The sequence below is a fragment of the Pyrgilauda ruficollis genome, unplaced genomic scaffold (genome assembly GCF_017590135.1).
Source record: "Pyrgilauda ruficollis isolate IOZ18807 unplaced genomic scaffold, ASM1759013v1 scaffold11, whole genome shotgun sequence".
NCBI classification, from domain to species: domain Eukaryota; kingdom Metazoa; phylum Chordata; class Aves; order Passeriformes; family Passeridae; genus Pyrgilauda; species Pyrgilauda ruficollis.
The window spans coordinates 12260714-12273551 of record NW_024509210.1 but is presented as its reverse complement, the minus strand read 5'-3'; the positions used below and the strand labels follow the sequence as shown (position 1 = coordinate 12273551).

At 38.1% G+C, this 12838-nt stretch overlaps 1 protein-coding gene across 6 annotated transcripts in view; it reads right to left on the bottom strand.

Annotated features, from left to right (window-relative positions):
* Positions 1–12832, bottom strand: part of PPP3CB (protein phosphatase 3 catalytic subunit beta) — a 46962-nt gene extending 34130 nt beyond the window's left edge. For all 6 annotated transcript variants that reach the window (XR_005955625.1, XR_005955628.1, XM_041473520.1 and 3 more), the window contains exons 1-2: positions 12640–12832; positions 1844–2044 (exon numbers count right to left, since the gene is read on the bottom strand). Coding sequence is in view for 4 of the 6 variants with exons in the window: in XM_041473520.1 (XP_041329454.1) it covers positions 1844–2044; positions 12640–12709 (271 nt within the window). In the remaining 2 variants the exon portion in view is untranslated. The remainder of the gene's footprint in view (positions 1–1843; positions 2045–12639) is intronic.
* Positions 12833–12838: the final 6 nt, after the last annotated feature.

Sequence of the window (12838 nt, the reverse complement as noted above, 5' to 3'; positions counted from 1 at the left end):
CCAACACATTTAATGCACTGAGCATTCAGGTATTGAAAGCTATCAGCACCTCTAATATCCTCCCCAACTCCTTAGGTATATTTGCAAATTCTCCTTGGTAAGTGTATTTGAAAATGCCTGCTGCTTTGCAACAATTTGCTGAGTCCATGTGAACTTGAAAAAAGCAGGGAGTGTACTTTTGTTTCTGAGTCAGACTAACATATTTTTTCATAAAATCATATCTTCTCCTTGTTCAGTTACTTTTCTCCTTCAAATAACCATGTCCATTATTTCAACAGTGGATTTTTCCTGTGTTTGTAGAATGTGAGAAGGGACAAGGCCAGTGGTCAGCAACCAAAGGCAGAAATGCCAAAGATAGCAGCAGATGGGAAGTCTTTAGGGAGCATACAGCAAAACCAGGTCATCTCACAACTTTAAAAAAGTAATTAAAAATGCATGGAAAAGACAACTGCTCCTATCTCCTCTTTCCCACAGGAGTTCCCAGTTCAATGGAGGTCAGGAGCTGCCTTCTCACTCCTGCATAAGGTGTCACTGGTAACAACAGGAATTTGAGAGACTATGTCTTTCATCGATGCAAAATGTCACCGATCAACTGACAAATAGCATCTCCTGACTTCTTAAAGTTTATCAGTAAAATTTTTGGGGAAAAAAGTTGTCCTAACTTTGGAAAGAAATACTGGATATGGCACACCACATTATATAGGTTGTTATTCCCTTAGAGCAGACCATTCATCATCACAACCTACTAAAATATGAGACTAAATAGCATGTGCACTCTTTTATGTCTCTTTCTTTAAGATTCCTACTCAAACACTGAAAGAACTTTCCTCCTTTTTAAATTGCCAATATACCAATTACCTGTATATACAGAAATATAAAAATGCTACACAAACTTTAATTCTGAGTTTATTTGGAACTTCAAAAGACTCTGAGCTCAGTCAGACACTTAGTAGCTTCCACTATTTCAATAATTCTTTTTTTTTTAAATGTCAATAATAATAATGATGTATTGATGTAAAGTTTTCATTTACCTAATACTAACAAATAACAAGCTGATGCCCCAAAAGAAGCTTTCAGACACTAATTTAATTTATGTAAGCCCACTTAGAAGAAAACCCATTCAGACTAAAGAAAATGTGATTTGAACATAAAAAGCAAACCGACTTTCATTATCATAAATAACAGACATGCAACATAGCTACTTTCTATGAGTATAGACTGTTTATCAATAAAAGTATTAAAGGACACCAATTCACCAATTCCACCTTTCACCAGGTCAATCAGAAACCGAACTGTTCCAACTATGAAAATACTCGAGAAAATCCTAAAAGTCAGTTTTGTATCCCAGTGGCTCTGGCCCTAGTGTCAAAGATGCTAAAACAATCTTTATCAGTACTACTGCTCTCACAAGAACGTGGTTTTATGTGCAGTCACCAGTCTCACTTACAGAACAATATAAAGGTGTATTTTTCACTAAGAATCCCAGTTCACAGTATCTGTTTCAAACCACAATAATGAGCTTCTCTTCACATATTTAGATTTCAGAATTATCCAGAGTTCAGGCAGGTGCCTTTATTCCTACTTATAATATTGATGGAATTAGAAATTCGTATTTCAACAGCATTTAACTACTTTCTTCTTTTGTCCAATTTTAATACCAATGCTACCAGCTTTTTCAATAGGTTTAATGCCTTCATTTGTTAAGCAAATGCAGTTGTGAGGGATAATTCAGTTGGACTAACTGAGAGAAATTTCGGTTCAGCAATTTGAAGACAAATTCTACTACAGAAAAAATCTGGCTTTTTCAAATTTAATTATGTATGAAATTACCTAGAAATATTACCTGTAATTGGAGCTTCAACTTCTATCATAGTTTTTTCCCTCCGCAATATTGCAGCACCCTCATTGATGATTCTAAGTGCAATTTCTTCATCCACTCGACCTTCCTTTATCAAGTGGTTCTTCAAAATGTCAACCCTTGGTCTTCCATCTGTGTCAAACACTTCTTCAGATGTCAAGCGATGCGTTGGTGGAAAAGGGACAGCTAAAATTTAAAAAGAAGAAACAGCAGTCTTGACACTCAATTTGAAAAACTGAGTCCATCTAGAAGTGGGGATCTATCATGGAATAGCTGCTATCCCAAGTAGCAAACTTGTCTTTTCATTAAGGAATTTTACATCATTAAAATCCAGACAGAATAGCATTGTGTATGTATTTAAAAAAATAAACATCTATACTATGCAAGGTTGTAGAAATTATAAAACAGAGTGAGAAGGCATAGTAATATGTGCAATATCTGGAAGAGTCAAAAGTGACTTTGCAAAGGGAAATAATCTCTCTCCATTACACCACCATTCCCTGAAGGACTCATGAAGTACTGGTGATGCAGGATTATCCATTTAAAAGCCACTCAAACTTTCAAAATTTAAAATTATCCCATCATCAAAGCCTCAGGGGAAAAAAACCCACGAAAAATCCTCAACCAAACAAAAAGAACTACCAAAACAAATACAAAGCTAGCAAGAAAAGGATCCAATACTGTTCAAAAGACTAGAAATAAAAGTAGTCAGTAAGCAGTGGTTGGGAACCAAAGCAGGCTCAGCAACTGGCCAGACAGCACACTTGGCAATCTGTAGCAGTTCAGTTGCTGCACAAGTGAAATATGGATGTGAGCCATGGAAAAAAGACGACACTTTAAAACTGCCACTAAGCAACGTCATGGTACTCGGGATGTTACAGGAAATAAAACTAATCTGACCCTGTCTTCTCCTCAAGCACACTACTGTTGAATGAATGAACTGCAACAGAAGCAAAACCATTCAGTTTCTCACCATTAAATACTGTATGTTAAAAGAGAAAAATAGGAGGAGCATATCTATTCAAACATAAGAACTAGTAGCATGAATACACTTGTAGATAGAGTATTCATATTAATTTTCGTACTCTCTGAAGTTAAAATTTACACTCCAAAAATCAATGCTTAGATACTGAAACATTCCCTGACTTTATTGAAATTGATTTCTAGATTACTAGTAACACATTGCTGCTCTTCTGTTTTATGGAGTAGTAAAAAATAAAACACCTGATGCACAAATCATACATATATTCACTGAAATTAATTTTTTTCTAGAAAATAATCTAGAGATATGTCTACTATTCCTCTTATAAAAGTTTCCAGGTAGCAAAAAGCTGCAAAATGTGCCCTTACATATTGTAGAACGAATTCACCACTTTTCTGTGGACATAAAGTATTTGATTAACGAAAGGAAAATTTTATGCCTTTCCTTCAGCCTCCTCCATCAGCAATTCAAGTTTCACTCAGAAATGCTATAATTTCATGTAGTCCAAATGTTAATAAAATTAACTTATTTAAGATATCAAAAGACAATCACTTCTGTTCCATGCACAATTGTTTTAAAAACATAAATCTGGCTCTGAGAAGAGAAATTAATCATTCTGAAAAAATAAATTTATCTGATTTTTAGAAGCACTTAATTATGACCAGGCAAGCATCAGTTCTAATATTCACTGCTTTCCAACCTTCAGATTCTCTTAATGTTATTTTTTACATTATTTGGAAGTTTATATAAATCTGTACATGCATTAGTCTTAGGCTCTTTGTTGCCCCACTTTTTTTAATACATTATTTGTGGGCCCACAATGGCCTTCAGCAATTCAAAGTTGAGCTTATCTTTTTAGGAGAGACCAGACAACTCAGAAAGAAGATTTCTCCTGCTTTAATTCCTACAAAAGCATTAGAGATCTCACACACCTTCCCACAACCAAAGTCAGTCACCTCCAAGACACAGTTTTTTAAGAACTGTGCTCCATTAATCCTAGTATTATTCGGATCTACTAAGGTGGAAGAGGACTGTTCTGTTCTTTTTGGAAGCTTTTTTTGGTAGATGCAGGGTGTGGCAGAGAATGGTCTTTTGAGGTGACCACCCATTCTTCATTCTCTTGAGTGCAAATCATTACTAACTTACTACAACTACCTGGCTGCAGAATTCAAGACCTCGTCCTTATGGCAATTCAGATATTTCAGGGGTTTTGAGTGCATGGTAAATGAAATTTTCTTCCCTTAATAAAGTTCTTACATCTACTAACAAAATAAAGCTTTGAGTTTGTCTATTGAATTATATTCTCTGGGAGGCTAAAAACCTAGCTGTTTTTACTCCAGTGTCAGGATCTGTCTCAAATTATTTGAATTAATATACTTATGAAGGCTCAGATTTAAAACTCTGTATCCAGGGGTTTGTTATCCATAATGCCCAAAACCCACAACTGTGGTATGAGAAGTAATTAAGGATCTCCAAAGTTATATTTGCCTCATGAAAAAATGAAGTCTTAAAACTAGTTCCTCAGAATTTAACAAAATCCTTTTCACATAATACATGCAGTTTCCCATCGCTCAAGAAGGATTTCTTAAGAATAATTTTCAGAGAACGCAGAATGAAATATGGCTGAAGATTTTAGCCATGATCTGAATCACACAGTAAATAAAAAGTAACACTTTTCAGAAAAACTGTTTCTTTCCATTTTATACTTTAAAATGGAAACATTCCAGCAAACGTTAACACTGTATTAGAGTGCATACCTTTGAAAAATATTACAACTGCTTTTAGTAGGTTAAGGATGAGGATTTTTGAACCATGTAGACAATTTCTGCAAACTAATGGGTTTAATTAAAGCTTTGATGAAGTAGTCATAGAATGTTATAGCCTAAGGAAAAAGAATTGCAGCATGATGTGTTCCAAGACACGAATATAATCCATGTTTCAAAGTCTTTGTGCACAACCTGTGCTCTCGGGAATGTAACAGAATGGTAATTAAGAGGAATTACCCTAAGGAAATAACATGGTGTTGGGCATTAAAGGATTCTCTTCTCCCATTCCCAGCCAAGCTAAACAATGGAAAAGTATCTAGAGAAGAATCTCTAACACACACTGCAGTATCTTATTAGTAAAAGTATAGATGTTAATAACAAATGTAGCACATCATGATTTACAACTACAGACAAGATTTTCTAAAACAAACTATTGCTTACTAGTCACAATTAATCAATTTCACTTTAAAAATACATACAAATGATACAATCTTAATATATTGGTCAAAAAATGTAAACAGTAGAGCTGAGTTAAAAAACAGTGAATAGCTTTTGGGACTTGTTAATGAAACTATTTTGATGGCTTTTTATTACTAATTGAATATGCATTAACAAAGAAGAAAAAAAATCACCTTTCCTTTATACTGCAGTACCAATAAGAGATATAGAAAGCAAAACCTCAAAAATTAATTCTACACTGACTTTCTACAAGCCTCTGGGTACATTGATACCTTACAATAAAGCATGCTGTGGAGATTCAAAGATTAGCAGCAATCTGAAGGGATGAATTCCCACCACGCAGTAAAAAGTTCAAAGAAGAAAAACAACATTAGTGTGGCACTTCACCAGGTATAATAATCCCTGCTGAAAGGTGTAGTATGGCAACTAACACAAACATGCTGCTTCCAGACCCAAAGCAGATCTCACACTGCCTAGTAACTGAATACAAGAGTAGCTGCTAATAAAATTTTACATGCAGATACTGTAAATTTAAACCACACTGATATATATGCCCATTATAATAACCTCAGTTAAATCTGGCTTATATCAAGAGACACCCTGTTGGAACAGGCTCATGAAACAAGATGAGATCAAAGCCCCTAGACTAATGTAAGAAAAAGCATCAGGATCAACCATAGAAGGTACTGTACTTCCACAAGCAAAATTGTTTCCGTTCTTATGACTGTAAAACTTAAATAATTCTTCTTCTCTCACAGTGAAAGAAAAGTAGCCATTTTTCCTCTATCATCAGAAGCCTATGGCATGTTTCATGAATTTAGTTTTGGCTGTTAAAACCTGCTCGATATCCCACACTGCATTTTCTGTTTCAAGAATGTTTTTGATTTCATAGATAAAGTCTGTCTCACCTCACATTACTAAGGTTACTAAACAGAGACATTCTGTTTGCAAAGAATTTGTTGCTTTGGTGATAGGTATACATGAAACAGTATATATAATGTTTGTCTCCACCAAGTGTATCATGTAGCAATACAAGCATGGTGCTCAGTGAAAAAGAAGGCCAGCATCCTTCATTTTCTCAGCAGGTTTATCACCATGATAGCAAAATCATCTGGGGTTTTTCTGTCATTTAATCACCTTTTGTGGTCTTTTGGTTTTTTAAATGCATTGCTGTCTATGTACTGTCACTCAGAAGAATCACAAAGCCTAAAACCTATTTACATCTTTCAGTTTGTCCCTGGAGTTTTCACACTTCTGCCAGCATCTCTACAGAAGGAAAAGATGCAGCATCCATAACTGCTATGAGGACAGAATATATCCACTTATTCTTCTGCACTCGCAGAACAGATTTCAAAAGAAATAGCATAAAGGCATCACAGATGGTCTGTGGACCAGCAACTTTGAAAATACTAGATAAGCACAAATACACAGTAGAATACATGGAATCAGAAAGCTACAATTAAAAGCTGACAAAACCCACAAGTTATCCTATTCACCTCAAGCAAGAAAGCACAGATACAGCAAAGCCAATTTCTTGCAAATTACCAAAACTATCCCGAAGTTTCTTTGAACACAAGGTCCCTGCTATATTAACCAGCATCCTAAAAGCAAGAAAAAACAGCCCTGTAAACCGTGAAACCCTACAACAGCACTAAAGGTACAATTTATTTCATCCTCACTTATCATGTACTTGCAGTGTCAAAAGTTTCATAGAATTTTAAATCTCAGATGAAACTGTGGATGTATCTTGTATGCCATGGTGCGTTCATTCATCTTTTACACTGTGTAGTTTTTCAATTAACTTGGTTGACGTTTTTGGAAGTTCCTCACAGGAAAAACACAATTATTTCTTTGAAAAGTATTTAAAGATACTCCTGCCCTTAAAATGACCACACTGTGTTATACCAGAAGATTACTTAGTGCTTAAATGCACTTCTGGCAATGACAGATGCATAGATCCTTCCCTCTCAATACTCTGGTTTTGAAACAGGGTGGTTTATGGATTTTCTCTAAAGTTTCATCCAGACCACCATGTTTATGACCACTGCTAGAACTGATTTCCACTATTTTGTCCAGATTCTGAATAGACATTTTCATAATTTTTGGTTCCACTGCAGAATTATTGCTACAAATTCTGCAATCTAAATTACATGTTACCTGAAAAGGTATTTCACCTTTTCTATTTTGTTTGGTACTGCATTTCTCCTTTCCACAGGGTGACAAGAATTACAGTAGCTTCCTACTCAACTTTTCCATTAAATACCATTCATAAGGTAAGAAATATCTAACTCTATCCCCTATTCAACCACTCCTTTTCCAAGTCAGACTTGTCATGTTTGTCACTCCGTCTCACCCAAAAGCCACTCTCCGCCTCTGAACATATCTTTAGATAAAGTAAAAAATCAGGCAGATGGAACAAAATCACATGCTGTTATTCAAGATGCACATATAACACAACATACATATAACGACATGATGGTGCAATCTCTTTTTTCTAAATTGGTTATCTAATATTCCCTGAATTCTTATTAGACCAGCTGACTGCCACTGCATTAACATTTTCATAACATTATCCATACAGATCCTAATATTTCTTTCCCAAGTTCACTGCCTTGTATGTTTAAGAAAAAATTGTTCTGTCCTTTGTAGAGTCTGCTCTGTCTTTCTCTTAACAGCATCTCCTACAACTTTTTTACGAAGCACTCAGCCTAACAAGAGCTTACTGAAACATCTCTGGAAGTTTGCTGTCCTGGCTAAGTGTTACTATTTCCCATTCACTCTGTTTTCTAAAGAACTTGTCAACACATTTAAAGAGCACACATGACAGATGTTAACCTCCCTCCACCATGAGAGTTTACCACCTATTAACATCCTTTCTCTCCTAACTTTAATCCAGAAGAGGATATTTCCTCTTCTGCTTACTTTAAAGACTTCAGTGAAGACACACGATGAACAGCTTTGCCTGGATCAACAAGCTCACTGGCTTCTTCAAAATATTCTAACAATTTCTCTTGATTTTCATCTATGAAACCTGTACCAACCCCTCTTTAACACTTATTTCCTAGGTATATAGCTAGACCACTCTTTCTTATAAGTGCTATGAATCTATTTAAATTAAACTTATTGATCTACAGTTGTCCAGTTAAATCCAGAATTTTTTTTTAAATGCTGCCGTGCTCCACCTCTCAGGCTCAGAAGATGAGTTACGCCACAGGCCATGGAAAATAAACCCACAATTTTGTACCCAAAATCCCCAAAGAATTCCTTTAGAGCCAGCAGACAAATATCTTCGGATCCTGGGATACTTTTTGGGAACATTTCTTTTGCTGATGCATTTTGAAATCACTTACATTTCAATGAGAGAATTCTTTGATCCATTCAGCAATAATAACTGACTCATGTGTGAAAGACACCTCAGTTCCTTAAAACAATAAATACACATGCGAGCAGTTGGCAGATTTTTGTGCTCTGGCCTTATCTTCCCAGCCCTCAATTGCCAATTTGCCCTACTGAAACTGAAACAGGCTTCCATTTTTGGGTGAGGTTTTTTCGGTTTTGTTGTTGTTATTTCAAGATTTATCCACTCTAAACATCCCCTGAAACAAAAAAAGACCAGTCAAACACTTACTTCTCAGAATTCAGTTCCATTCCATTGTATCTACCCCAAAACAAAATTGTGGTTTTAATTTTTTTTTTTTTTAATATGACTTTAGTACTCTCTTCACACTGCTGCTTTTCTGGATCATCCTAGAATAATTTCTGGCCAGCAACATAAGTGTCTTACAAAATTTTTAAAACAGGCTTCATGCTGCCTGTCAACTTTTAACTTTTTACCTGTTTTTAAAATCAGACTCTGAATTATAAATTTAAATACTGCAATGATTTCTTTTTCTCGTTACATGGGCGTAACTGTTCAAAAGTAGCTATTAGAGCCTTTATTTCAGAGCCTGCTTGCTCAAGGATATGAGTTACATTTCTTTGGGTTTCTCTAAAGAGCTGTTTCAATAAGCTTCCACTAAATATCTAAAATGATTGTCTGCCAATCAGACTCTACCATGACTTTTATCCAAAACAAAGGAATACTGAAATCTTTCCATTTCCAGAAGAACAGACATAATCTCCAAATTTAGCATTAGGTCAGCATGACAAGGTCCCGTGGATTGTGTCCCAAGGCCTAGCAACACCCACAGTGCACAGTGTAATGCTGGGAGGATGGGAACTTCCAAGTACAACTCTGGGCTGTAACTACCCACAAGAAAGTCAGGGAAACCCTGATGCTTTGCTCTCAAAAAAAAGGCAATGAAGGCTCATCCCTGCCATGCTCAGGACCACTGTATCAGTGTGAGCTTCCAAGCTCTTCTTCATCCCTACCAGGGAAAAGTACCTTATCACAAGGCAGTGACACAGTTGTTTCAGGAGAAAAGATACATTGACAAATTTAAAGTTTGAAAGTCACACGGTTGAAAGGTGAGGTGAGCTGACTGAAGTCAGCCAGTTGTCATCTAAAAAAAAGGCAAACCCAAAGAATCAGATACAACATTTAAGTATCAAGAACAGTTTATTGAAAAAAGATTTTGACAGAACATAAAAAAGGGAACCGATTTGTTCCACAAGACAGTAAAACACTAAGTATCCTTCAAAGATGGACATGGTGCCTTAGAAAATAGTGAATCAGAACAACAGGTACATTTGCTCATCCCTCTTTGGGGAAAAAAAAAAAATAGCAGTAACAAAAGCCTCATCACAAGACACCTTTTGGGAACCAAATGCCAAAAGCTGACTTTAGACAGTTTTTCAGTTCCATAGCTAACCATTAATTTACAGGAAACTCTGTAAGTAAAAATTAGTCAGGCAATTTAACTAAGCCATGTAAAAGAAAATTTGAGCTTTTTATACACTTCAAAAGCAATCAGTGACCTTTGATGAGAAAATTCATACTTGGAAAGATATGCTAGACAACACAGCTAGACCACATATATAAAGCTATTTTTATGTTTATTTTATATATATCTATCCGATATGACATAATTCATCTGATTAGCATTTCAAATACTTCTCTACATATATGTACTTCCCATCAACTGCTAAATATACAAGTCAAAATATGAAGGTCAATATACAAGCCAAAATATGAATCCTAATCATTATCCTACTTATTAGAAAAAATGACACAGTAATTCAGTAATTTCTTCTTGGGTGAGCATCTCTTGCCCACTTCTGCTAACATGTATTATAACAGGTAAAGAATTCAATTTCTCGCAGCCTCTGAAATGTAATGAATTCTGTTCTTTATCCCCCTCTTCCAGTGATACAGAGGAAGAAAATAAAACTTAAATAAACAATGCAAACAACAGCAAGCTTTAGGTCCTCAATTCAAATTTTCTCCCCAAAAGACACAGTATATAGAAAGCATGAAAGCTAAAATATGGACCAATACACAGATACACCAGATAATATTACTACATTTTCTCTGTGGCTTTTCTTAAAAATCTGAGACACTATAAAAGACCTATTCATTGTATAACAGGAGAGAGTATGGTGAATGTTTCTTGGTATGCAAGAGGCAATGCATCTGTTTGTGAAGAGGGATGTGACACAGTTGTCACATCTTAGCATGGTTTCAACAAATTGCACAGATACTCCCACTTAGGACTGACATAACCTGCAATCTTGCACTTCTGGGGTCACTGTCTAAAAAAAGTATTTCCAACTGCACTGCACCTAATGGGGGAGGAGAAACCAAACCACCCTGTCCTTCGTATCAATAACACAGACAGCTTGGCACAGCTGGCCAGCCTTTCTTCAGAAGCCAGTGATTCAGCATGATAGGGGTGGAGAGGACAGGTCAACAGAAGGTATAGAAAAATGCTGCTACATGAACTGGTTGTAATTATGTCAGATGAAGCCACCAAAGACTGATTACCTAGAGAAACAGGTAAACCTATACCTATTATCTATACAAATTACCTACACAATAGTTCTGCATCCTAACACCCAGGTCCAAAGAAATACTGCAAACTCAGGCAATAATTCTGCTTAGAATGAAGCAAGTCTTAATGACAATTTTAAACAACCAGATGCATAGGTCACATTTAACAAGCTGAATTATTAAGTGATTGGAAATCAGCAGGTTTTCCACTGCCTTCTAAAGCATCTGATCACTTACTATTAATTCTTTCACATTGTTTGAAGAACTTAAGTTCTTATCACAAATTGCAGTAAAGGTACAAAAATTCAGCAGCTCTAAACACCACACATTGAAGTAGCACTAAGGAGTACAGGTTTCCAATAGACTGGTTTCAACATTTTCTACTTTTACCCTTGCAATTTGTTCAAACAAATCAACAGGTTAAGCAATTCAAAATGAGTAACAGCTTATTACAAGTAAAGCTTTCCAGTTTACTAGAAAAAACGTTGATGTTCAAAATATCCAATGGGATTCCAAGGCTTTAATAAACACCTGCTGAGGACAAACAAATCCTTCTCATTTCTCAAGGACCCCTGTAACAAAAGAAGTTAAACAACCAGATCTGCACCCCTTCCAACTCAGTCATACCCTGTGTTCCTAGGAGTGTCAATCTTAAAAGCAGACTGCTTGTGTATACCTGTGATTTCCAACCAGGCCTGCCATAACAATTGTCCACACTGACACCACCAAATACAGTGCAATATGAAAACCACTGGGATCAGAATATAATGATGTGCAACTTGAGTAAACACAACCTAGGAATTCTTTGAAGCACTACCTATGCTCTACCCTGTCAATTTAGGTCTATCACACATATTTCACGATGCTCTGTTTGCAAAGGATTTATATTCCTCACAAAAACTAAAATTACACACTTCACAGGGTTCAGAGAAAACAATTATTTTATACCATTTGGGTTGCTAGACCATCCTAGTTTTAGATGGATGTATCTACTATAAAATGCTTTACTTTTTCTCCTAAGAAGTATAACGTTTGACTTTTCGCGGCTCCCCACGAGATTACCAAGGAAGGCCACAAAGAAATAGATCAAGGTGAATTTTCTCCATCAGAACTGGAACCTGAGAACAGCAGCCAATAGAACGGGCGGCAGCACCTTCCCATTCGCTCTTCCCCGGCGCTGTCAGCGTCTGCAGTTACAGGGCTCTCCCCCGCGCAGAGAGCGGAAAAGCCCCGCAGAGCAGGGGTGCGGGAGGGCCGGAGCGCGGCGGGGCCCCCGCTCAGCCCCGCACACGCTTCGGGCAGCGCATCCGGGCGGGACGCGCCAGGCCCGCAGGCCCCGGCCACCGCTTCCCTCACAGCCCCGCCGCCCTCACAGGCCCGCCGTGCCCAGCTTAGTCCCCCCATCCGGCAGTGCCGACCCCGGATACTCCCACGCCCGTGCGGGCATCCCATGCCTCCGCAAGATGCCGAGCTGCCTTCCCGTCCCCACCGGCGGGCAGGGCAGCTCGGCCCGCACATGGAGGGCACTGATCCCCACGGCCAGTCCGCCTCTCTGTGCCCAGGCGGGCCTCGGCACTCGGGCGGGGATCACGGCCCCGCCACGCCGCGCAGCCATGTTCCCTCTGCGGGACCGCGGAACGCTCACCCTTGACGGCGCGTTCGCTGGTGGCGTGGGGCGTCAGCAGCAGCACCTTGCTCCCTTCCTTGGCGGACATCGCTGAGCGCTGCCGGGCTCCGGCGGCGGCTGCTGGGCGCGGCAGCGCCTTCGTCCGCCCCTCCGCCGGCGGCTGGTGGGGCGCGGCGGGGCGGGCGGGGGCGGCTACAGGCGCCGGGCGGCGGCGGCC